The sequence below is a fragment of the Lepidochelys olivacea genome, assembly GCF_965140295.1.
Source record: "Lepidochelys olivacea isolate rLepOli2 genome assembly, chromosome: 6".
NCBI lineage: Eukaryota > Metazoa > Chordata > Testudines > Cheloniidae > Lepidochelys > Lepidochelys olivacea.
Window position 1 is genome coordinate 47,682,018 of NC_140416.1, and position 25,664 is coordinate 47,707,681.

Sequence of the window (25,664 nt, forward strand, 5' to 3'; positions counted from 1 at the left end):
GCTACATTACCAGCAGAAGTTTGTTTTCTTAAGGTAGAGGTGAATTATAGGGAAAACAGAAATAATTCAAGCTGCAATCACTCATACTCAGTGCAATGGCTGTGTTCTTCCTAAATAGTGTAAGGAATCCAAGACCAGCCAGATTTGGTCACTGGTAGAAAGTGGGAAATGAAAGACAAAACCGAGGCTTTCCTCACTGAATTTTGATGAAGAAAATTCGTGTGAGGAGGTCATTTTAGGCCATTTCTACACTAGCGAGCTTACAGTGGCAGAACTGTACTGATGCAGCTGCACCATTGTAAGATTGTTCATGTAGCCGCTCTATACCAACAGGAGAGAGCCCTCCCGTCAACACAATAAAACCCCCTCAATGAGTGACAGTAGTTATGTCAGCGGGAGAAGCTCTCCTGCCGTCATAGTGCTGTGCACACTACCACTTATGCCGGCAAAACTTATGTTGCTCAGGGGTATTTTTCCACACCTCTGAGTGATGTAAGTTTTGCCAAAATAAGTGGTAGTTTAGACATGGCCTTAAACTCCATCCCTCAGAGATAGATGGGGTCTATCTAAACATTCACCAGTACTGCAGTTCTTTCAAGGAACTTATTCAAGATGGGGCAGGATAGAGGAATTTGAAGGGATGAAAGATTAACTACTTCCTGGTGAAAGTACTTGAATTCTTCCAAGGAGGGAACAGTATATTGTCCTACAAAATGTATAGTGGGTAATGTTCCTCGCAATTAAGTCATTCCTAACTAAAAATGCCTATTTGCAGACCTTTAGTCACATTACAAAGTCCAATGCAAAGCTTGATCAAGACAGAACATCATATTTGTTGGATAAGTTCAGCACACCACAATTTATTTCTAAGCAGACCTGGGAGAACAATTGCATAAGGTCACAAGAGAGACAAAAAAGGAGATAATTTCTCCTTACCCTAAAAGGCAAATCTGACTGTCGACATTATGGCATACATAATCAATATAATAAAGGAGTCAGCTCATCTTTTTCATAGAACAAAGTAAAATTTATTGCTATATACTGTAGCTCTTGATTTACAGAGGTATCCATAGAGACATAATTACTCAATCTGATCAGACCATTAGCCCATCCAAACTGATACCTTGCTTCCAACACTGGCCATTCCCCAATATGGTGGAAGAAGATATTAAAATGCACTATTATGGAATACTGTATTTCAGTGAATAACGTACTTTTTGACCCTCATGGCATTGTTTATATCCTGAATCATGACATTTGATGAAATTTTACCATGGTTAATTATGGCCATAAAGACATTTATCAAGATGTTTTAAAATTCTAATGGTCTTTAACAAGATCTTATTGAAAGTGAATTCCTTTGTGAAGGAAAAATTAAGACAGAATATCAGTCTTGTAGTAATTCATTCCCAAGGGCAAGCTATAGAATTGTTAGCTTTTTCTTCGTTCAGAAGAGAACCTAAGTTAGCAGAGGATTCCAAGGCCATCAGTTATAGGCTTGATTAAAAAACAACATTAACAAAACACTCAGGAACAAATTAGTAGTTCAACTGGTGCTTCAGGCTTTATATCTAATTTTTGAATTCCGCAATTTTTAAAAAAAAGTATCCAGCCCAGTGGTATAGATTCTGTCAGCTGACACTGAAATTTTCAACTTGAGTGACTAGACAACTATCAACAGAACCACCATGGGTCATTAGTCCTGCAGAAATTATGAACCACAGTCCAGCACACAGCTAAATATTTAGAAGCAGAGCTAGAAAAAATGCAATATCTCACAGCAATATAAAAGAGACATCACAATTAAAATATATTAATCCTTCATCGAATATGGTGCCTAGTATCTTTTTCCAGTATATACTTAACCGAAAATAGAGACTGAACTGTTGCCCACATCATCTCTACATCTTCATTACCCTTTTTATTGACCTTCAAAAACAGATGTCCAAGTCTGACCAAACCAAAACCCTCTTTTTTGAGAGAAAGTGCAGGCAATATGATGGCAATAATAATTAATAAATAAAAATCATTTCAATACAGAGAGAAGTTGCAGAAGAAAATAAAAAAGTTAAATTATAGTAAAAGATTATATCAGTGTGTATTTGTCATAAACCTCCACTTAAGGTTTTCCACACCAAACCCACCACCCTACAAAATAATAATAATAAAATTATATGATTGTGAGGTTATAAACAGAAAGCTGTAAGAGCAAAAAAAAAAGTATTTAATTTGTTTTTTCATTGGCAGGTGGAGCATTTCAGAAACTTACAATTGAAGTGAGAAAATCAAAGTGATTTTTGGAAGATATTCATCCACAGCGATCTAAAAAAAACCTCTCCCTCCTTTTCTTCCAAACCATCTCATAGTCAAAAATAACTAGTAGAATCCCACCTGTCAAATGAGTGGAATAGCGCCCCCCTCTGGCTTGGGTCATGTGCAGGAGAATCTGAGAGTTGCGTAGTGGATTAGGAACACCCAAACCTGGATGGGAGAAGCAGGACAAAGGCAAAGATATTCTAAACAAGTTATTAAAGTAGAATAAATAGTCAAAGGGATCTTAATACTAATATGTGAAACCACTAATTCGATTAGAAAGGGTTTTGTTCAAATTTAGGCTCTGGAATCTTTGAAGCTTGCTCTGATTTTCAGGAACAGGCATCTTTGGGTCGGTTCTTTACAATATGTGCTAACTGCTTATCTGTTCCACCTTGCATTTTGCTGTGATGCTGGGAGTATCTTTCCCAAACCCGAAGAAGAGCTCTGTGTGGCTCAACAGCTTGTCTTTCTCACACAAACAGAAGCTGCTCTAATAAAAGATATTACCTCACCTGCCTCATCTCACTAGCATCCTGGGACCAACACGGCTACAACTACATTGCACAATTGCAGTGTAGACTTCTGTGCTCGGGCTGGAGCCTGGGCTCTAGGACCCAGCAAGGTGGGAGGGTCCCAGAGCTTGGGCTGCAGCCCTAGCCCTGAAGTCTACACTGCAATTAAACAGCCCCATGAGTCAGAATTAGCTGGCATGGGCCAACCACAGGTGTCTGCAGTGTAGACATACCTTAAGTGCTATAATCAGTTTTTGCTCAGATACTATTTTGGACATTTTTCTCTTTCAATTAAATACAGTGCTATATTGATTTTAATAAAACCACTGATTCTAGAAAAATTACAAACTACCTAAATATTGATGCTGGATGCTGCATAAAAATATAGAAGTGGGTTTATCCAAGACTGTCTTTGTGTCTGGCTTACTTGGTCCCTCAATCTCTGACTTTAAGTTTAACTAACTCTTCTCATCTCAATACAGATATTATTCTGAGTATATACATATAAATCCAGGTCACCTAAATGGGCATTGTCCAGCAAGGTGAGTATGGGTGGTGGTGTTGTTTTCTAGGGATTAGGAGAGTCAGAGGAGCAGATACTCACTCAAGGTTATTTACACTGCACAATAGTGTCATGTGACTATCAAGGGCAATCTAGCCTAGTAGTCAGAGTGAGCGTTAGACCTGGGGATCAGAATAGATGTCGGGAACTAAGGTTAGGGTCAAAGCTGGAGTCAGTAGTCAGAAGCTGGAGCCAAGGGTCATGCTGGAGGTCAGGAGCTAGATACCAGAGCTAAGGATCAAGCCAGAGGGCAGGAACTGGATATCGTAGCCAGAGGTCAAGCCAGAGTCAGTAGTAAGAAGCCAGAGCCATGGGTCAAGCTGGAGGTCAGGAGCTAAATACCAGAGCTGACAGTCAAGCTAGGAGTCAGCAGTCAGAAGCCGGAGCCTAAGGTCAAGCCAGAGCTCAAGAACTGCAGCAAACAGGGTAGCAGGCAAGCAGGTTCAAGCCAAGGGTAAGACAAAGACAAGGCTGGGTGCAAGGCAAGAGCAGCAGGAACAAGGTAACACAGGAGCAGGCACAATGGTGGGAATGAGCGTTGAACAGCCAGTAAGCTGCTGCTGGCTTAAGAGCTGGCCCCTCCAAACTAGCTCTGCTGCAGGCCCTGTTCCTGAGAGAGAGAGAGAGAGAGATGGGAGGCACAATTGACTGTACAGTTAGCCTACGTGTATTATATGCTGCTGTATGAAAGTCAGGCACGCTGAGGTGGAGTTAAGGTTTCTGCTCTGAATTCCTTTGTTCTGCTTAAAACATTCAATTACTGATTTAATGTGTTTATATATTTAAACAGATACAAAAATGATAATTTTTATGAGAAATTTAATTTTATCAGATTAACTAAGACAGTTTCAGCTATTATTAAGCAGTGATTCTTTGGCAACAGGGAGCCAAATCCACTGTAGTTTTTCTGTCCAAGGTACACAAGTGACACACCATGCACACTGAAATTAATCAAATGGCATTCAACAATTGCTCCTGAAGGAAAAAAAACCAAGCCCGAAAGAAGGATTGCTATGCATGACCCTGATCCTGCAGTCAAGGTGTGTACCTGGGCATAGGGGTCTGCCTGCACAGGTCAGCTTGCAGGATTGGGGGCTACATTTCCTCCACTTGCTGTTATTAAACACTTTAGCTATAATTCACCTTTTGACATAAAGACATAAAGCATGCTCTACTAGATGCAGTAGAAGGGCATTCAATTATAAATGCTTGAAGGTTGACAAATACATTTCCACTTTCTGCACTGCAATTTTGGGTGGGTGGGGGTATAGAACTGTGTTGTTAGTAGTTTATACAATCCCGTTTTCTTCAGCTGGATGTTTTGCAGGATTTAGTCCATGCTGCTTCATCTGTACTGCGATATCGAACAGGTAATCATAACATTCGCACCTTCAGTAAAAAGAGAACAGGAGAAATGTGGAGTTGGGACGCATCCTTAGGAAGCTGCATATGTTTAAAAAGCGAACATTTTTCTTCTATACACTGACCATTGATAGCACAGTAGTCAGGCAGCACACTCCCGCTATCACTTTATTGCAATAGTCACTCCACCTCCACGGTGAAGTCTCTGGTGGGGGAGGATTAGCAAGGCCTCTGTGGTGCCCAGGGTTTGTGCTGCACAGCTCTCCGCTGGCAGGTGGGATGGATTCTCGTTAAACAGTCCATCATGTGTGGCTGTAGGCTGAGGCTGTTGAGGAGGATACTGCAAGGGGCCCATGTAAGGAACTTGGAGATCTTCCCCAGAAGCTGATGTGTATGTGGGAATCCGGACTATCTGTTCCCACAGGTTGGCAAACTGGGCAATGATGGCTCTTCCAGATGTCAATGGCTGCTCCATAGCCATGAGGAAACAAATCTAAGTTTCCTCTCCAACGGCCTATATAAACTCCACCAAAATCAATCAGATTCTTTATATGCAGATTGTCAGAGGAAAGATCACAGATTCTGTTTTCCCACATGAAAAGAAGTTGTCAAGAACCCTGTAGACTGGGCCAATTGTCACTGGTGGTGTGAGCCAAGAGAGTGAAGTATCAACTGTGGCTGGGATGTATATGCAGTGATTCTACCTCCATTAATATTTCAGGGCTACTATGGCAACAGATATGACCTTCTTTAAATTGCACTCACATTGTTTTGGCTTTTTCCCATGTTTCTCCCCATACGTAAACTCCATGACGTCTGACCAATACAGCACAAGAGTCTGGGTATTCATTCATTGCATGTGCCATTCGTTCCTTGAGATCCTTCTCCTCTGGTGTGTTCTCAACGATGGGGACCACTAACTTATCATCATATCTAAACAGAAAATAAGGTAGTATTGCAATTAAAAACCAATGCGTTCTGAAGTGTTTTCTATCACGAGACTACGCTGTTCCTGCTCTTACATGGCATGGATGATATCAGTTCTTTCCCACATCTAAGAGCCATCGTCCTAAGCTTTCCCCAATCAAGGAGGTTCTCCCTTCATTATTTGCAGAGGATTTGGTAACATCTTTAACAGTGATTCTCAAACTCTTTCATCTTGTGAACAATGCTATGCTATACATCCTCTCAAGGACACTTCCGGTCCCAAACCTGATCCAACATCTTCCCTATGAAAGCTATTGTGCTGGGTTACACTACCCTGGGAATACTTGAACTGTATTCAGGACAAAAGAAAATAAAAATACTTTAATGCACTTCGTGTAACGGCTTGCTTACCTATCATTATTTTGTATCCGCTGTTTATTGTCTCTCCTTGGATTTAGGAATTTACTTTTCTCAGCACTAAATATCCTTTCATTGCCTGCCCTTACTGCTTGCATCAATATGAGTCACTTAGCAGTTTTGGTCTGTCCTCTTCTGCACTGGTTATCCCTCTAATATTGGCAACATCTACTAACTTGATCATGGCTGAATTTATTTAAAAAACACTTAATAAAGAAAGATATGAAGCAGTCACTTAGGATTAAAATGTCTGAATTTGGTTGGTCTAAAAAAGACTTTGGAAACCCTGACAGAGTCCTGATCAAGGATAAAGGTAGAAGTAAGTGTCAGTGCTTGAATAATTAAAGATGTTTCTCTGTTGTGACAGAGTCCTCAGTGGGATACGTGCAATCTGCAACAATAGTTTGAGAACCACTGCACTATAGGTAAGATGCTGCATGCTGTTCAGTGGAACTTGCAGAATAGTGTGTAGCAAAGAGAGACCAGGATATTTGGCATTGTTTGAACCTTAATTAATATTTGCAGAAACTTGTTTAAATAGATATACTAAATCTCTAGATCAAATTCAGATTCACCATCAAGATCATACAGGTATTTTTTAAGTAGTTGGTGGGAGAACATCTTCAAAAAAGATGGAGTCACATTATAGATAAGAAGCAATGCTGAAAGTAGTAAATCTAGTATTAGATGTGTTTATTCACAGAAAGAGAGAAAATCTGGTTCTATACAGAGTCTTTTATGCGGAAGGCATCCCAAAGCACTCTACAGTCTAATGAATGAAACAAATGTAGTAATGTTTGTGAGCTCACCTACTACTCACATACAGCGTGGAAATTAAAACAAGCGCTGAAGTGTTGGCTAGGAGTGAGAACAGACAACAGGGAGCAACATGTCCTAAGTTCTAGTCCCAGCTCTGCCACCATCTGAGTGAATTTAGACAAGTCACAACACTTCTCTGTGCCTTCTTCTATAAAACCACTTACCAGCTTCACAAGGTTGTATGTGAGAATTAAGGTCTACAAAACACCTTGAGATTTTTAGATGGTATGCATGTACTAAGTATTAATTTATTATTGAGAGAAAAAGAGAGAGAGACCAGGCTCATGCTACTCTTTTTTAAAGATGTTCTGGGATAACTGAGGGTTGGGGATTTTCAAAACTGTTTATCAGTGGCTAGCATCGACTTAAGGAGCAGTGCACTGTAGGTAGCTATCCCACAGTTCCCACAGTCTCCGCTGCCCACTGGAATTCTGGGTTAAGCTCCCAATGCCCGATGGGGCAAAAACTATTGTCGAGAGTGGTTTTGGGTTCATGTCGTCAGTCGCCCCTCCCCCCCTCAAAGCAACAGCAGACAATCGTTTCACGCTTTTTTTCTTGGGTTACAAGACGCCATACAATGGCAAGCATGGAGCCCGCTCAGCTCACCGCTGCTGTTACTACTGTTACTGCTGCTGTTAATACACGGTCTCCCACAGTATTCTTGTCAGCAAGTTAAAGAAGTACGGGCTGGATGAATGCACTATAAGGTGGGTAGAAAGTTGGCTAGATTGTCGGGCTCAACGGGTAGTGATCAATGGCTCCATGTCTAGTTGGCAGCCGGTGTCAAGTGGAGTGCCCCAGGGGCCGGTCCTGGGGCCGGTTTTGTTCAATATCTTCACAAATGATCTGGAGGATGGTGTGGATTGCACTCTCAGCAAATTTGCGGATGATACTAAACTGGGAGGAGTGGTAGATACGCTGGAAGGCAGGGATAGGATACAGAGGGACCTAGACAAATTGGAGGATTGGGCCAAAAGAAATCTGATGAGGTTCAATAAGGATAAGTGCAGGGTCCTGCACTTAGGACAGAAGAACCCAATGCACAGCTACAGACTAGGGACCGAATGGTTAGGCAGCAGTTCTGCGGAAAAGGACATAGGGGTGACAGTGGACGAGAAGCTGGATATGAGTCAGCAGTGTGCCCTTGTTGCCAAGAAGGCCAATGGCATTTTGGGATGTATAAGTAGGGGCATAGCCAGCAGATCGAGGGACGTGATCGCCCCTCTCTATTTGACATTGGTGAGGCCTCATCTGGAGTACTGTGTCCAGTTTTGGGCCCCACACTACAAGAAGGATGTGGATAAATTGGAGAGAGTCCAGCGAAGGGCAACAAAAATGATTAGGGGTCTGGAACACATGACTTATGAGGAGAGGCTGAGGGAACTGGGATTGTTTAGTCTGCAGAAGAGAAGAATGAGGGGGGATTTGATAGCTGCTTTCAACTACCTGAGAGGTGGTTCCAGAGAGGATGGTTCTAGACTAGTCTCAGTGGTAGAAGAGGACAGGACAAGGAGTAATGGTCTCAAGTTGCAGTGGGGGAGGTTTAGGTTGGATATTAGGAAAAACTTTTTCACTAGGAGGGTGGTGAAACACTGAAATGCGTTGCCTAGGGAGGTGGTGGAATCTCCTTCCTTAGAAGTTTTTAAGGTCAGGCTTGACAAAGCCCTGGGTGGGATGATTTAATTGGGGATTGGTCCTGCTTTTGAGCAGGGGGTTGGACTAGATGACCTCCTGAGGTCCCTTCCAACCCTGATATTCTATGATTCTATGTAGTGAGCATTGTAAACACCTCACGCATTATCCTGGAGTATGTGCAGAACCGGGCTAAGAGACACCAGCACGAGGACGATTGTGATGAGGACACGGAGAAAGACATTCCTGAAAGCACGAGCTGTGCCAACTGGGACATCATGGCGGCAGTGGGGCTGGTTGATACAGTGGAATGCCAATTCTGGGCCTGGCAAATAAGCACAGACTGGTGGGACCACAGGTATGGGATGATTCACAGTGGCTGCAAAACTTTCGCATGTGTAAGGCCACTTTCCTTGAACTTTGTGAGTTGCTTTCCCCCACGCTGAAGTGCAGGAATACCAAGATGAGAGCTGCCCTGACAGTTCAGAAGCGAGTGGCGATAGCCCTGTGGAAGCTTGCAGTGCCTGACTGCTACCGGTGAGTCGGGAATCAATTTGGAGTGGGCAAGTCTACCATGGGGACTGCTGTGATCCAAGTAGCCAGTGCAATCACTGATGTTCTGCTATGAAGGGAGTGACTCTGGGAAATGTGCAGGTCTTAGTGGATGGCTTTGCTGCAATGGGGTTCCCCAACTGTGGTGGGGTGATAGACTGAACACATATCCCTATCTTGGCACTGGACCTCCTTGCCAACCAATACATAAACCACAAGGGATACTTCTCAATGGTGCTGCAAAAACTGGTGGATCACAAGGGATGTTTCACCGACATCAATGTGGGATGGCTAGGAAAGGTGCATGACCCTTGCATCTTTAGGAACTCCGGGCTGTTCGAGCAGTTGCAAGAAGGGACTTACTTCCCAGACCAGAAAATTACAATTGGGGATGTTGAAATGCCAATAGTTATCCTTGGGGACCCAGCCTACCCCTTGCTTCCATGGCTCATGAAGCCATACGCAGGTAGCCTGGACAGTAGTAAGCAGTTCAACTATAGGCTGAGCAAGTGCAGAAAGGTGGTAGAATGTGCTTTTGGACATTTAAAAGCTTGCTGGTGCTGTTTGCTGACTAGGTTAGACCTCAGTGCAACCAACATTCCCATTGCTTTTGCTGCTTGCTCCATAATATCTGTGAGAGTAATGGGGAGACGTTTATGGCGGGGTGGGAGGTTTAGGCAAATCGCCTGGCAACCGATTTTGAGCAGCCAGACACCAGGGCAATTAGAAGAGCACAGCTAGGCACGCTGCGCATCAGAGAGGCTTTGAAAACCAGTTTCATGACTGGCCAGGTTACGGTGTGACAGTTGTGTGTGCTGCTCCTTGCTGCAAACCTGCCCCCTTTGTTGATTTTAATTCCCTGTAAGCCAACCACTCTCCCCTCTTCGATCACAGCTGGCAAAGGAAATAAAGTAACTATTGTTTTGAAACCATGCATTCTTCCTTTATTAATTTAAAAAAAAAAAAAAGTGAAATAACTGACAAGGGAGCCCGGGTGGGGTGGGGTGTGGGAGGAGGGAAGGACAAGGCCACATTGCTTATTGCAGCCACACTACAAATCATAACTGTTTGAACAACAGCCTTCTGTTGCTTGGGCCATCCTTGGAGTGGAGTGGCTGGGTGCCTGGAGTCTCCCCCCTGTGCGTTCTTGGACATCTGGGTGAGGAGGATATGGAACTTGGAGGAGGGCAGGCCATTATACAATGGATGCAGTGGGGTCTGTGCTCGTTGGCTTTCCTGCAGCTCCAACGGACGCTTCATCATGTCCGTTTGCTCCCTCATTAGCTTCACCATCTGCCTCTGTTCTTCGTGCTCACTTAGTCCTTTCCTGGCCTCTGCCACTGAATGCCTCCATGCATTAAGCTGTGCCCTATCAGTGCGGCAGGACTGCATGAGCTTGGAAAACATGTCATCGCGAGTGCGTTTTTTTTGCCTTCTAATCTGCGATAACCTCAGGGATGGAGATGATAGGGGGAGCATAGAAACATTGGCACCTGGAAAAAGGGAGAGTAAAATTTAAGATGATACATTTCTGAGAACAAAAGGGAGAGTCTTTCACAGTGAATCACGCAATCCACAGCAGACAGCACATGTGCTTTAGGTACAAGGTCGCATTTTGCCTTTTATATTGAGCGCCTGCTGGTATGGTGACATATCACAAATGGCTGGGCAACAGAATCTGGTTTCCAGGAAGCCATGGTAAGCCTTTTGGTACGTGGGGTTGGCTTCTTATGTCTTCATAACATGTGGGAATGGTTTCAAACTGCAGCACCATCCTTTCCCATAGCAAGCACTGCTGGTTTGGTTTCACATTTAAAAGGAGGGGCTGTGGTTTTCAGGTGGATGTGCAGCACACACCTCCCCCCAGCCCATCACATGGCTACTCTCTGGGATGATCCCTTTTAGCCAAGTGCAAACAACCCAGCATGAACGGGGTCCTTTTAATGTTTCCTTACAAAAATTCCCCTACTTCAACCAGGTGACCATGAATGATATCACTCTCCTGAGGTTAACCCAGAAGGATAAAGACTGAATGTTGCTTGAATGCGATCAAAACCCAGGACCATTCGCTGCCATGCTTTGTGTTGCAATGATTCAAGACACTGGCTTGGCGTGGTAAAGTGTCCTACCGTGGAGGATGAAATAAGGCAGCACTCCCCAGAAACCTTCTGCAAAGGCTTTCAGAGTACCTCCATGAGAGCTTCATGGAGATGTCCCTGGAGGATTCCCGCTCCATCCCCAGACACATTAACAGACTTTTCCAGTAGCTGTACTGGCCGCGAATGCATCCCAATTCTTCAGGGCAAATCAAACATTACAGTACAGGGTTTAAAAGCAATAGTGTTTAGTTTCAAATGTGCACTCACCAGAGCTGCCTCCTCCGCCTTCAGGGTCGGGGATCCCGCCTTGGGAGGGTAATGGCTCCAGGGTGATGAAAAGGTACTGGCTGCCAGGGAGAATGGATTCACCACCTGCCTGCTGCGCATTCTCTTCCTCCTCCTCTTCCTCATCCACAAAATCCTCCTCCCTGTTGCGTGAGACTCCCCCCTTGCAGGTGTCCGTGGACAGTGGTGGGGTAGTGGTAAGGTCCCCCCCTAGAATGCCATGCAGCTGATCAAAGAAGCGGCATGTATGGGGCTCTGACCCTGAGCAATCGTTTGCCTCCTTTGTCTTTTGGTAGGCTTGCCTGAGCTCCTTAACTTTCATGCGGCATGGCTGTGTGTCCCTGTTGTAGCCTCTCTCCACCATGCCCTTTGTGATTTTGGCATATATATTAGCATTTCTTCTTTTTGATCGGAGTTCGGCCTGCACAGATTCTTCTCCCCATTCAGCAATCAGATCCAGTGTCTCCCTTTTGGTCCACGCTGGAGCTTGTTTGCAATTCTGGGGAGACTGCATGGTCACCTGTGCTGCTGAGTGTGCTATGCCGACCAAACAGGAAATGAAATTCAAAAGTTCCCGGGGCTTTTCCTGGGTACCTGGCTAGTGCATCGGAGTTCAAAGTGCTGTCCAGAGCAGTTAGAGCACTCTGGGATAGCTCCCGGAGGCCAATACTGTCGAATTGCGTCTGCACTACCCCAAATTCGACCCAGCAAGGTCGATTTTAGCGCTACTCCCCTCGCCGGGGAGGAGTACAGAAGTCGATTTTAAGAGCCCTTTAGACTGACGGGACAGGGTTGGTGGTGTAGATGCATTCATTTTAAAATCGACCTATCATGGCTAAATTTGACTGAACCCAGCAGTGTAGACCAGGGCTCGGTCAAAGGTAAAACTTCTGCTGACTTCAGTGAGAGCCCATGATAAATATTTTGAAAATCCTATCCTTAATATTTACCTGAACAATCACCAGAAAACAATACCCAGAAAGAGCCCCTGAAAATTGAATAAAAAAAAAAAAGATTTTTATACAAAATTCAAGATAATAATCCAGTGCTATCAGGTGCCTTTGTCTGCATTAGTATTTGTATTTTTAATGTATAGCAAAAAGTTTTCGTGAAGTTGCCATCTTTATGTGCAGAGAACACACCCTTGTGTCAAATCCAAACTTCAATGCATTTCTACCTTCCTAAAAGTTTTTGGGGAAAATGTTAGTTACAAAATTAACACCAAGAAAGTGCAGAGGTGTATATCTTTAACATCCCATAATTTCTCATCTTGTTGTCACACACTATTTGAAATGAGTGTGCTCATCTCAACTCAATGCTTTGTGGGAAAGAGTCCCACAAAAAGCCACCACATAAAATCTAGAATAATTCAGCACCTTCTCTGGAGAAGTCAGTGACTGAGCTGTTACAGAGATCTTGTTACTTTTTATCCCTAACCATAGGGTGTTTTCTTTTCATCAGGTTAGGGTCACCCCTGAGACAGCATGTTGGAAGCTGGGGCTGCTATCTTTTCACTATATCTAGCATCAGTATTAAAAAATGGCAGCCTTTCACCTTTCATTAGTACACAGAATCACTCAAATTCGCAATAAAAGCAGCATATTGAAATGTAAGGGAAATTCATAACACTGGAAAACATTCTTCCCTAGGCAGTTTAACGTTCCTCAAACTGGATTTGAGCTTTGGTCCAAGACATGCATGGTAAGTTTTATTCAAATAAGCCCCTTAGTGAATATTCCACTGACTTAATTACAAATATTGCTCACTTGAATGCTGACACCATGAAAGACACTGACATTTTTGAAGATGACATTTAGCAGAAACATTGTACACTGGATTAGTCTTGTAAATGGGAATCTACCTGTAATACCCTCCTGAAGTGCATTTCTTGATCCCTTTTATCATTTCCTGATGGGTAATTCTAAACTCACTTCCTGGATAGAGAAGGGTAGCCATGACAGCAGCTTTTGAATGAGTGTGGATCACAGCTCCAGCTCCTAGGAGGAGAAGAAAAAGGGATACCTCTGTATTTCATCTTGAAATGTGACTCCCTATCTTCCATTAAGATAAACTGACATGTGAAAATGAGTTTCAACACTTCAGCTGAACATCCTTGCTAATGGACTAGACAAGGAAAATAGTCAGTTCTTTCGAGCAACCAAAAGGTATGTTAATAAGAAGTCCTCTCTAATCTACAAAGAACAGTGAGAGTTATCTTTAGGGTGTCAGTAGCTAGTTTTAGTGCAAATTCCAGGCAAACCTTCTCCCTCATGCACCTAGTTTACATTTCCATCTGTTGAGATGACTAAAACATTTTAATTACATCACCAAAGAGCGCTGAGGTTCTAACGAATTAAAAATTTGACGTATTTGTGGCAGAAGAGTACAAAGAAGATTCAAAGAACTCTGAAGAGAAGGAGAGTTTCTTTGATGTACAGCTATTTCTCTCTGGAGACTATAAACTGGTTCCCTGACATCACTTTCAATCATTTTATTTTTATACTGTGGTGTGGTGGAAAGGTCAAGCACAGGAATCACAAGGTATAAACCTGCAATGTTGTTGAAAATTGCAAGTTCTCCTTTGGATATGCAAAGGCTCCCCATGTGCAAGTTTCCTTTACCGGAAAACAAGAATAGACTCCCAAAATCATTTTTTTTTTGAAGGGGGGGGGCGGGGAGGAGGACAAAAGACACAAATCTTGTACAATTGCATAAAACCTTCAGCTACTGTTAAAATCAAATTCCATAAAATTAAACTGATAAAAATGTGTAGAAAGTGCAGAAGTGTTAGATTAATATACATTTAAAAATATTTTTAAAATATATTTCTAAATGGGACCAGAGACATTAGATAAAGGTGTTGTTTTGCCTTTTTTCCCCTATTAGGATGAATTGGATAGAAGCAGTAGACAAACAGGGCCTTTAATCCAAGTTTACTGCAGTCATGCATGAAATGTCATGCCCGTTACTAGATCCCATGTGGGTTTGTTTCTCTCAAAGAACTGATATGGGGGATGCTGCTTCCACTTAATGTAGCAAACAATTGTGAGAGTTGCACTCTCTGTACTATTTCTGGCGTTTCTGATATCAACAGATGCAAGAGAAATAGAATCCTAAACTCATGACTTGGCCTGAAGTGTAATTGGAGAAAAAGGAAAAAAGTTTTGCTTTTCAGAATATTTATAATTGTAAAGTAAATACATGTTCTGTCAATAATTTGGAATCTGAATAGTGTTACATTTCTTACACCATTGTAACTAGCAATTTGGTAACCTTTACAATTGCAAAAGATTGTAATATGGCCTAAAATCTATTGGTATGAAACTACTGCAAGGTCATAAGACTATAAATTTAGCTACTACGGTATTTTCCAATTAAGGCAATATTAAATTCCAGAGATGCTACACTTATGACTTAGGAGTTTCCATTTCATGAACTGATTTATATTGTCATGAACTGATTTATATTATTGTCTGAATAAAATGCATTTATTGCATACCTCTCATGGTGTAAGCATTCATAAAGAGAGGCGTGCATTGGCTTTTCTTTAGTTGCTTGTGTGGTGGAGGGCCGCTGATGTCCCGTTCTTCTATGTCACAAACAAACATATCTTCGGGCTGTGAGAGAGGTAGAACTACTTAAACTGTGACACTCTTCCCCAAAATAGATTTACTTTTCTTCTGGGGAGATAAGTAGAAAACAGGCTTGCTTTTGGCAGCTTTACATAAACTGTATTTTTGCATTAATAAACTGTTTCTCCATGAGATTAAGCCCAAAGCTTTTTTATTTAAAATCAATTATGCATCATGCCAGAATGTATCTTCCCCCATCTTTTCTTCTGCAAATACATTTAATGATCACCATATGGAAACCCAAGTGTCAATCAGTGAGAGGATTCCTATCATCCTTCATTGTATTATCTCCGATGGAGATGTGGAGCAGTGATTCCTACTCCACATTGTTTCTGTTTCGGAGGAGTCCCTAGTATCATAAATCAGCTGGCAGTATTTACTATTCGTCTCCAGCAGTACTTCTGTTTTTATCCTTAAGGGAGAGGAACTGAGATAGACTAAGGCAGTGGTGGGCAACCGGCGGCCCATCAGGGTAATCTGATTGTGGGCTGCAAGACATTTTGCTGACATTGACCATCCGCAAGCACAGCCCCTCGCAGCTCTCAGTGGCCATAGTTCGCCGTTCCCAGCCAATGGGAGCTGCGGGAAGCGGCAGCAAGCACATCCCTGCGGCCTGCTGCTTCCTGCAGCTCCCATTGGCTGGGAACGGCGAACCGCGGCCACTGGGAGCTGGGGGGGGGGGGGGGGGGGACGGGGACGGACATGCCTGCGGATGGTTGTCAGTAAAACGTCTCACGGCCTGCAATCAGATTACCCTGATGGGCCGCATGCGGCCCATGGACTGCAGGTTGCCCACCACTGGGCTACGGTCATCTTGATCTGGGGAAATCCTACCTGCCTACAGAGCAGCCCTAGAGAAAGAAATATTTACATACAAACAAATAAAAATTAGGGCTGTCAAGACATTAAAAAAATTAATTGCATGATTAACAAAATGAATTGCGATTAATCGCACTGTTAAACAATAAGAGAATACCATTTATTTAAATATTTTTGGATGGTTTCTACATTTCCAAATGTATTGATTTCAATTACAACACAGAATACGAAGTGTACAGTGCTCACTGTATATTTATTTTTGATTACAAGTATTTTCACTATAAAAAATCCCAAAAGAAATAGTATTTTTCAATTCACCTAATACAAGAACTGTAGTGCAATCTCTTTATCATGAAATATATTACAAATTTAGAATTATGTTAAAAAAACACCACCACCTGCATTCAAAAATAAAACAATGTTCAGTTCTAGAGCCTGCAAGTCCACTCACTTTTTGTTCAGCCAATCGCTCAGACAAACAAGTTTGTTTACATTTGCAGGAGATAATGCTGCCTGCTTCTTGTGCACGTCACCTGAAAGTGAGAACTGGCGTTCTCATGGAACTGTTGTAGCCAGTGTTGCAAGATATTTACATGCCAGATGCACTACAGATTCATATGTCCCTTCATGATTCAATCACCATTCCAGGGGACATGCATCCATGCTGATGACGGGTTCTGCTCAATAACAATCCAAATCAGTACGGACCTACGCATGTTCGTTTTCATTATCCGAGTCAGATGCCACCAGCAGAAGGTTGATTTTCTTTTTTGGTGGTTTGGGTTCTTTAGTTTACGCATCGGAGTGTTGCTCTTTTAAGACTTCTGAAAGCATGCTCCACACCTCATCCCTGTCAGATTTTGGAAGGCACTTCTGATTCTTAAACCTTGGGTCAAGTGCTGTATTTATCTTTAGAAATCTCACATTGGTACCTTCTTTGCGTTTTGTGAAATCTGTAGTGAAAGTGTTCTTAAAATGAACAACATGTGCTGGGTCATCATCTGTGACAGCTACAACATGAAATATATGGCAGGATGCAGGTAAAACAGAGCCGGGGACATACAATTCTCCCTCAAGGAGTTCGGTCACAAATTTAACTAACAAATTATTTTTTTTAAATGAGCATCATCAGCATGGAAGCATGCCCTCTGGAATGGTAGCCAAAGCATGAAGAGACATACGAATATTTAGTATATCTGGCACGTAAATAGCTTGCAATGGCTGCTACAAAAGTGCCACACAAATGCCTGTTTTCACTTTCTGGTGACATTGTAAATAAGAAGAGGGCAGCATTATCCCCTGTAAATGTAAACAAACTTGTTTGTCTTAGTGAATGGCTGAACAAGAAGTAGGACTGAGTGGCCCTGTAAGCTCTGAAGTTTTACATTGTTTTGTTTTTGAGTGCAGTTATGTAACAAAAAAAAAAAAAAAAAAAAATCTACATTTGTAAGTTGCACTGTCACGAGAAAGAAATTGCACTATGGTACTTGTATGAGGTGAACTGAAAAATACTATTTCTTTGGTTATAATTTTTACAGTGCAAATATTTGTAATAAAAAATAATATACACTGATTTCAGTTACAACACAGAATACAATATATATATAAATATTTAATACATTTCAATTGGTATTCTATTGATAACAGTGCAATTAAAATTGCGATTAATAGTGATTAATTTTTTTAATTGCTATTCATTTTTTTGAGTTAATCACGTAAATTGACTGAGATTAATCGACAGACCTAATAAAAATATTTAGAACAGAAGCTTTAACACACAGTTACCCAATTGCATGTATACATTATTAACTAAAACTGTAGCAAACTAGCTGAATGTTGGGTTGTTGCAGAACAAATCTGGGGCTGAAGTAGATTTCAGATATCATGGTCAGTACTAATTTAAGGACAAGAAAACTCAAAAGGAGTAACCTACTTACGTCACTGAAGAAGTACTGAATTGCTGTCTGAGATCACAGAATACTAGGAGAAATCATCAGTGGTCTCAAGAAGGTAGTCAGTAATAATAAGGTGTTTCAGACTTCATAACAAGAAAAAAACCCAAACTGCTTTGAAAGAACACTCAGAATAAATAGCTCACTAAAAGTAATTTTGTTACTTTTCAGGGATGAGTTCTGAGGTAAAAAAACAAAGTTTTACATACCTGAATTCTTTCCTTTTGGACTCCTGATGGCGCAATGTAGATTTCATCTCTAGGAAAGCATATAGAATTTAGCTCCATGTATAACAGTGGTTCTCAAAGCCGGTCCGCCGCTTGTTCAGGGAAAGCCCCTGGTGGGTAGGACAGGTTTGTTTACCTGCCGCGTCTGCAGGTTCGGCCAATCGCGGCTCCCACTGGCCGCGGTTCACAGCTCCAGGCCAATGGGGCTGCGGGAAGCGGCGCGGTCCAAAGGATGAGCTGGCCGCCCTTCCCGCAGCCCCCATTGGCCTGGAGTGGCGAACCGCGGCCAGTGGGAGCCACGATCAGCCGAAACTGCGGACGAGGCAGGTAAACAAACTGGTCCGGTCTGGCCCGCCGGGGGCTTTCCCTGAACAAGCGGTGGACCGGCTTTGAGAACCACTGATGTATAAGATATAGAATTTGAAGTATATATAATTTGCTAGCGCCATTTTAGTACTCTACCCTTTATTGATAAAGAATTAACTTACACAGCACATGATTATGCAACCACACTTGTCCTCCCACACATTCACATACAGATGGTTTTCAATATACAACACTGATCTTACTAGAACAGTTGGAAGCTCTGAGAATATCCAAGACGTAAATAGTTCTTTCAAACTGCCTACAGATTTAACTGAGTATATTTGTATCACCGAAGAGAAAAAAAAACCACACCCCACATTAGTTGGAACTGAAGGAAACAGAAGGGAATTTGCAAGTAGACACTGAGTGATGCAAGAAAAAACAGGGCCAAACCTATCATTTATAGCTTAATATCAATTAGCTATTAGAGTATGTAATCACCTTTAGTTACTGGGAAATACACTTATCTATGTGGTAACCATTAAATTGTATTATATATGTTTTAATGTATGAATAAATATACAGTATTTAATTCACACAGAAGAAAACATTGAACAATTCAATAAACTGAACAATTTATGTTCAAGTGGAAATACCTAAAGCTTGCAAGCCTTATGTGAATGAAGAATTTCAACATCTTTACATAAATTAAAATTATTTAAAAATAGGGTGTGAAATATTTTCAGTAAAGGCAATAAAAAGGATAATATTTGTAATCACTATTCATCTTCAAAGGTCTTATTTTAAAATCTATAGAGACACCTAGTGAACAATTAGTAAATCTACAGATAAATTTCCAGAAATTTCAGCACAAAGACTCTGTTAGTTTCCTAAGGAAAACATGGAGTTCATATTTATGGACAAGACAGAGTCCTTTGAATAAGATATAACCTTCAAGATAGTATACTTATCTTGACAAAACACATGATATCTGAGATACAAAAAAATGTGGTTTTAATGGATTAACTATTTGCAGTACGAATGTATTAATACTAATGAATTTAATCATTGATACTTGGTGCCATTCTATGAGCAAGATAACTAATCTGGCAGAGCTCCGACCTTGTCTCAGTGGGTCCCGTGCTTCCTGGCGGATTACGCTAGCCTCAGAGGCTCACTGTGACCCTCTATGTAGCCCTTCTCCCTCTAGAGGCAAGGGTCACAGCCTACTGAGCCATTTTCATCATAAGCCAGCAAGGAGATTGGTGAGAGAACTCCCATAGTCTCTGTTGTCCCTATGGGCTTGTTCCAGAACAGTTTAGCCTCCTGTCCTGACAGGGGCCTGTCTTCCCCTCTTAGGAGGTGTTTCTGTAGTGTCAAGTTCGGGGGGGCCCGACCTCTACTCCCGGTTCCAGCCCAGGGACCCTAATGGCAGCAGCTGACCTTTTACTGCCACAGTTGCTACATTTCCCTGGGCTGCTTCCCCACAGCTCTCCCGCTTCTCTCTCTCAACACCTTCTTCACCCTTACCATAGGGCTCCCTTTCTAGTGGCTTGAGGGTATCTTCATTACCCAGCCCTTCAGCTGCACTTCCACTCCCCTGGCCTGACTGGAGTGAGCCCTTTTATAGTATCAGAGGGGCTGTAATTAGAGTCAAGTGTTCACATTAGCTTAACAGCCTCACCTGACTCTTTGCAGGTTAATTGGAGTCAGGTGTTCTCATTAGCCTACTGACTTCAATTAACTCTTTGCAGGCTAATTGGAGTCACGTGTCCACCCTAGCCTGGAGCAGCCCCTTCTCTGGTCAGTCAGGGAACAGAAAACTGCTTATCCAGTGGCCAGTATATCTGCCTTCGACTACTCTGCTGTACCCAACTGGCCTGGGTCTATCACACTACGAAAGTAGTATGTTAAGCAATTGATTACTATTTGATTGCTACTGAAACAAAGAGACGTCCCTCCTTTCTAAAAGAAAAATGACTTGTTTTAAAATTAAATGTTTAATGAAGAGCTGACAATAGAATATAGTATTTGAAATGTAGGACAGTTGATCAAGAGTCATAGAACAATTTTCCAATTCAGTACCCTACATCCGAACTAGTGCAATTATTCTAAATCATTCATGAGATTCCACCAGTGAGTAATGATGATGAAAACTTGTTTCTCTCACCAACAGAAACTGGTCCAATAAAAGGTATTACCTCACCCCCCTTGTCTCAAACAGAAAATGAGGCAGAGAGGTTAAGTGACCTGTCCAAGGCAACAAAGGTAGTCAATGTCAGCACACACATTAGAACTAAGGACAGTTCTAAATGGCTCTAACTGTGCTCAGACTAATACACCATTCCACCCTGTAAAAAACTTCAGAGGATATAGCAGTCTTTTGAGCTGCTTAACCTCACACTTTTAAAATCAATGTCCTCTACTTCAGATAAGATGCTTGAAAAGCAACATAGTTGCATGCACGTGGTGAGGCGAGGGGTACTGACAAGTCTCAGTGTTTCACTACTTTGTGACTTCAGATCACATTTATCTTGCACTAACGGTGCATCTGTGGTGTAATTATGACTAAGGCTCCGTGTTTGTCATGGAGGTTGTCAAGGTTCCTCCCCCACTCTGAACTCTAGGGTACAGATGTGGGGACCTGCATGAAAAACCTCCTAAGCTTATCTTTACCAGCTTAGGTCAAAACTTCCCCAAGGTAACAAATATTACCCCTTGGACAGGCCGCTACCACCACCAAACTAATACTGGTTACTGGGGAAGAGCTGTTTGGACGCGTCCTTCCCCCCAAAATACTTCCCAAAACCTTGCACCCCACTTCCTGGACAAGGTTTGGTAAAAAGCCTCACCAATTTGCCTAGGTGACTACAGACCCAGACCCTTGGATCTTAAGAACAATGAACAATCCTCCCAACACTTGCACTCCCCCTTTCCTGGGAAATGTTGGATAAAAAGCCTCACCAATTTGCATAGGTGACCACAGACCCAAACCCTTGGATCTGAGAACAATGAAAAAGCATTCAGTGTTTTACAAGAAGACTTTTAATAAAAAAATAGAAGTAAATAGAAATAAAGAAATCCCCCCTGTAAAATCAGGATGGTAGATATCTTACAGGGTAATTAGATTCAAAAACATAGAGAACCCCTCTAGGCAAAACCTTAAGTTACAAAAAAGATACACAGACAGAAATAGTTATTCTATTCAGCACAATTCTTTTCTCAGCCATTTAAAGAAATCATAATCTAACACATACCTAGCTAGATTACTTACTAAAAGTTCTAAGACTCCATTCCTGTTCTGTCCCCGGCCAAGACGACTACAGACAGACACTGACCCTTTGTTTCTCTCCCTCCTCCCAGCTTTTGAAAGTATCTTGTCTCCTCATTGGTCATTTTGGTCAGGTGCCAGCGAGGTTATCTTTAGCTTCTTAACCCTTTACAGGTGAGAGGAGCTTTCCCCTGGCCAGGAGGGATTTCAAAGGGGTTTACCCTTCCCTTTATATTTATGACACGCCCCCCAAATCTCAGCTAGGGTGAAACACTGGCTGGGATTTCTTCCTGGAGCTCTAGGAAAACAGAGTTAATAAGACACATGCATCTCTAAATATACTACCAAGTACATAAAGACTAACAATATTTTCCACATCTCAAGGACGATTTTAACCAGTTGATTCTGGGAAACTTTCACGGGAGAGTGCATCAGCCACTTTGTTAGAAGCTCCTGAGATGTGTTGGATGTCGAAATCAAAATCTTGGAGAGCTAAACTCCACCGAAGAAGTTTTTTGTTAGTTTCTTTGACAGTGTGAAGCCACTTTAGTGCAGCATGGTCGGTTTGCAGGTGGAAACGCCGTCCCCAAACATATGGGCGTAGCTTTTCCAGAGCGTAGACAATGGCATAACATTCTTTTTCAGTGACTGACCAGTTGCTTTCCCTCTCAGACAGTTTTTTGCTGAGAAACACTACAGGGTGGAATTCTTGATCAGGTCCTTTCTGCATTAAAACTGCTCCCACACCACGCTCGGATGCATCTGTGGTTACTAGGAACGGTTTGTCAAAGTCTGGGGCCCTTAGTACAGGGTCAGACATGAGTGTCGCTTTAAGCTTGTTAAAGGCCTTCTGACACTTTCCGGTCCACTGAACAGCATTTGGCTGTTTCTTTTTGGTTAGGTCTGTCAGTGGGGCAGCGATTTGGCTGTAGTGCGGTACAAATCGTCTGTAATAACCGGCCAAGCCTAAGAAGGATTGAACCTGTTTCTTTGACTTTGGGACAGGCCACTTTTGGATAGCATCCACTTTGGCCTGTAGGGGGCTGATAGTTCCTTGACCCACCTGGTGTCCAAGGTAAGTCACTCTGTTTAGGCCTATTTGACACTTCTTAGCCTTAACAGTTAGTCCTGCCTCCCTTATGCGCTCAAGGACTTTTTGTAGATGTTCCAGGTGGTCTGCCCAGGAATCCGAAAATATGGCCACATCGTCAAGGTAGGCGACTGCATATTCTCCTAATCCCGCTAGGAGACCATCTACAAGTCTTTGGAAAGTGGCGGGTGCATTTCGCAGCCCGAAAGGGAGTACATTAAATTCATACAGCCCGAGATGTGTGATGAAGGCTGACCTTTCCTTGGCAGATTCATCTAGCGGTACCTGCCAGTACCCCTTGGTTAAGTCCAAGGTAGAGATGAACTGGGCCCTTCCCAGTTTCTCTAATAGTTCATCTGTGCGTGGCATGGGATAGTTGTCTGGGCGAGTTACAGCATTTAGCTTACGGTAGTCCACGCAAAAACGTATTTCCCCATCTGGTTTGGGAACTAGAACCACTGGAGATGCCCATGCACTTTCAGAGGGGCGGATTACACCCATCTGTAGCATATCCTGGATCTCCCGTTCTATAGCAGTTTTAGCTTGAGGAGACACCCGGTAAGGTTGGACCCTAATTGGGTGAGCATTACCTGTGTCAATGGAGTGGTATGCCCGTTCAGTCAGTCCTGGGGTGGCTGAGAACGTTGGCGCGTAGCTAGTGCACAGCTCCTGGATCTGCTGTCGCTGCATACGCCCAAGGGTCATGGAGAGGTTCACCTCTTCCACACCACCAGCACATTTCCCTTCGTAGTAGACACCTTCAGGCCACTCAGCGTCGTCTCCTCCCTGGGCTGTAAACTGACAAACCTTTAATTCTCTGGAATAAAAGGGCTTTAGAGAATTAATATGATACACCTTAGGCTTTCGGTTGGAGGTGGGGAATGCTATGAGATAATTAACAGTTCCCAGGCGCTCCTGGACCACGAATGGCCCTTCCCACGATGCCTCCATTTTATGGGCCTGGAGCGCCTTTAAGACCATGACCTGGTCTCCTACTTCGAAGGAACGCTCTCTGGCATGTTTATCATACCAGGCTTTTTGCTCTTTTTGAGCATCCTGTAAGTTTTCTCTAGCAAGGGCTAAAGAGGTTCGGAGGGTGTTTTGTAGGTTGGTTACAAAGTCCAGAATGTTAGTTCCTGGAGAAGGTGTAAATCCCTCCCATTGCTGCTTCACCAACTGCAATGGCCCCTTAACCTCACGGCCATATACAAGTTCAAATGGGGAAAACCCTAAACTGGGATGTGGTACAGCTCTGTAGGCAAAGAGCAACTGCTGCAATACTAGGTCCCAATCATTGGAGTGCTCATTTACGAATTTACGTATCATGGCCCCCAAAGTTCCATTAAACTTCTCCACCATGCCATTTGTTTGATGATGGTAAGGAGTGGCAACCAAGTGATTTACCCCATGAGCTTCCCAAAGGTTTTTCATAGTTCCTGCCAGGAAATTAGTCCCTGCATCTGTGAGGATGTCGGAGGGCCAACCTACCCTGGCAAAAATGTCTGCTAGTGCCTGGCACACACTTTTAGCCCTGGTGTTGCTTAGAGCTACTGCTTCCGGCCATCGGGTGGCAAAATCCATGAAAGTCAGTATGTACTGCTTTCCTCTGGGTGTCTTTTTCGGAAAAGGACCCAGAATATCCACAGCTACTCGCTGAAATGGAACTTCAATGATGGGGAGTGGCTGGAGAGGAGCTTTGACCTGGTCTTGGGGTTTTCCCACTCTTTGGCACACCTCACAAGACTGGACATAGGTAGAAACATCCTTGCCCATTCCCTCCCAGTGGAATGACCCCCCCAAACGGTCTTTGGTCCTGTTCACCCCAGCATGGCCACTAGGGTGATCATGGGCTAAGCTCAAGAGCTTGGCCCGGTATTTAGTTGGAACTACCAACTGTCTCTGAGGATGCCAGTCTTCCTGGTGTCCCCCAGAAAGAGTTTCCTTGTATAAAAGTCCTCTTTCTACAACAAACCTGGATCGATTAGAAGAGCTGAGAGGCGGTGGGTTGCTCCGTGCCGCCGTCCAAGCTCTCTGGAGGCTTTCATCTGCTTCCTGTTCGGTCTGGAACTGTTCCCTTGATGCTGGAGACATCAGTTCCTCATGGGATTGTGGACCTAGGCTTGGTCCCTCTGGAAGCGATATAGGGGATGGAGCTGTTTCTGTTGACTGTGAACCGCTCTCCGCTGGTGCACTATGTTGGGATTCAGGCTCCGGCTGAGCCTCTTGTGTAGGGTTATCGGCTGCTGCCAGTTCAGGTTCGGTGGGTCCCTCTGGTGTTGAGGTTGCAAGTACTGGATTCAGTGCTGACACGGGGTCTGGTGTTGGTTGTTCGGCTGGTTCCGGTTCTGGGACTGGTTCCGTCTGGGTCTCTGGGACTGGATCCACTACTGCTGTTGCAGACATTGGCCTGGGGTCCAGGTCCATCACCTCTGACTGGGTCCTGATAGAAGTTTCCGGAACAGAGCTAGGCCTCACGGCTTGTTTAGCCTGGTTGCGGGTGACCATTCCCACCCTCTTGGCCTGCTTCACATGATTGGCCAAGTCTTCCCCCAACAGCATGGGGATGGGATAATCATCATAGACTGCAAAAGTCCACATTCCTGACCAGCCTTTGTACTGGACAGGCAACTTGGCTGTAGGCAAATTGAAAGAGTTGGACTTGAAGGGTTGAATCGTCACTTGGATCTCTGGGTTGATTAAATTGGGGTCCACTAAGGAAGCATGGATAGCTGACACTTGTGCTCCGGTGTCCCTCCACGCGGTGACCTTCTTCCCACCCACACTCACAGTTTCCCTCCGCTCCAAGGGTATCTGGGAGGTATCTGGGCCTGTGGACCTCTGGTGTGATTCCGGTGCAATGAACTGTAATCTGTTGGGGTTCTTG

At 43.2% G+C, this 25,664-nt stretch overlaps 2 protein-coding genes across 4 annotated transcripts in view; both read right to left on the reverse strand.

The window, feature by feature from the left end:
- Positions 1-25,664, reverse strand: part of APIP (APAF1 interacting protein) — a 94,591-nt gene that overhangs the window by 59,382 nt on the left and 9,545 nt on the right. Inside the window, exons 3-7 of one of the 3 annotated variants that reach the window (XR_014711977.1) lie at positions 18,096-18,144; positions 14,983-15,100; positions 13,345-13,480; positions 5,518-5,685; positions 2,392-2,481 (exon numbers count right to left, since the gene is read on the reverse strand). Coding sequence is in view for 2 of the 3 variants with exons in the window: in XM_084630475.1 (XP_084486601.1) it covers positions 4,680-4,779; positions 5,518-5,685; positions 13,345-13,480; positions 14,983-15,100; positions 18,096-18,144 (571 nt within the window). In the remaining variant the exon portion in view is untranslated. Of the gene's footprint in view, positions 1-1,005; positions 4,780-5,517; positions 5,686-13,344; positions 13,481-14,982; positions 15,101-18,095; positions 18,145-25,664 lie in introns of those variants that run through there. The other 2 variants (XM_084630476.1, XM_084630475.1) reach the window with 2 other exon arrangements.
- LOC311522588 (uncharacterized protein) lies at positions 10,015-12,535 on the reverse strand (the record flags this gene model as incomplete). Its single annotated transcript, XM_084632062.1, has 2 exons — positions 11,466-12,535; positions 10,015-10,592 (listed from the first exon to the last, which is right to left on the reverse strand). Exons 1-2 carry the CDS (start codon positions 11,995-11,997, stop codon positions 10,015-10,017), a joined length of 1,110 nt encoding a protein of 369 aa, XP_084488188.1. The 5' UTR covers positions 11,998-12,535.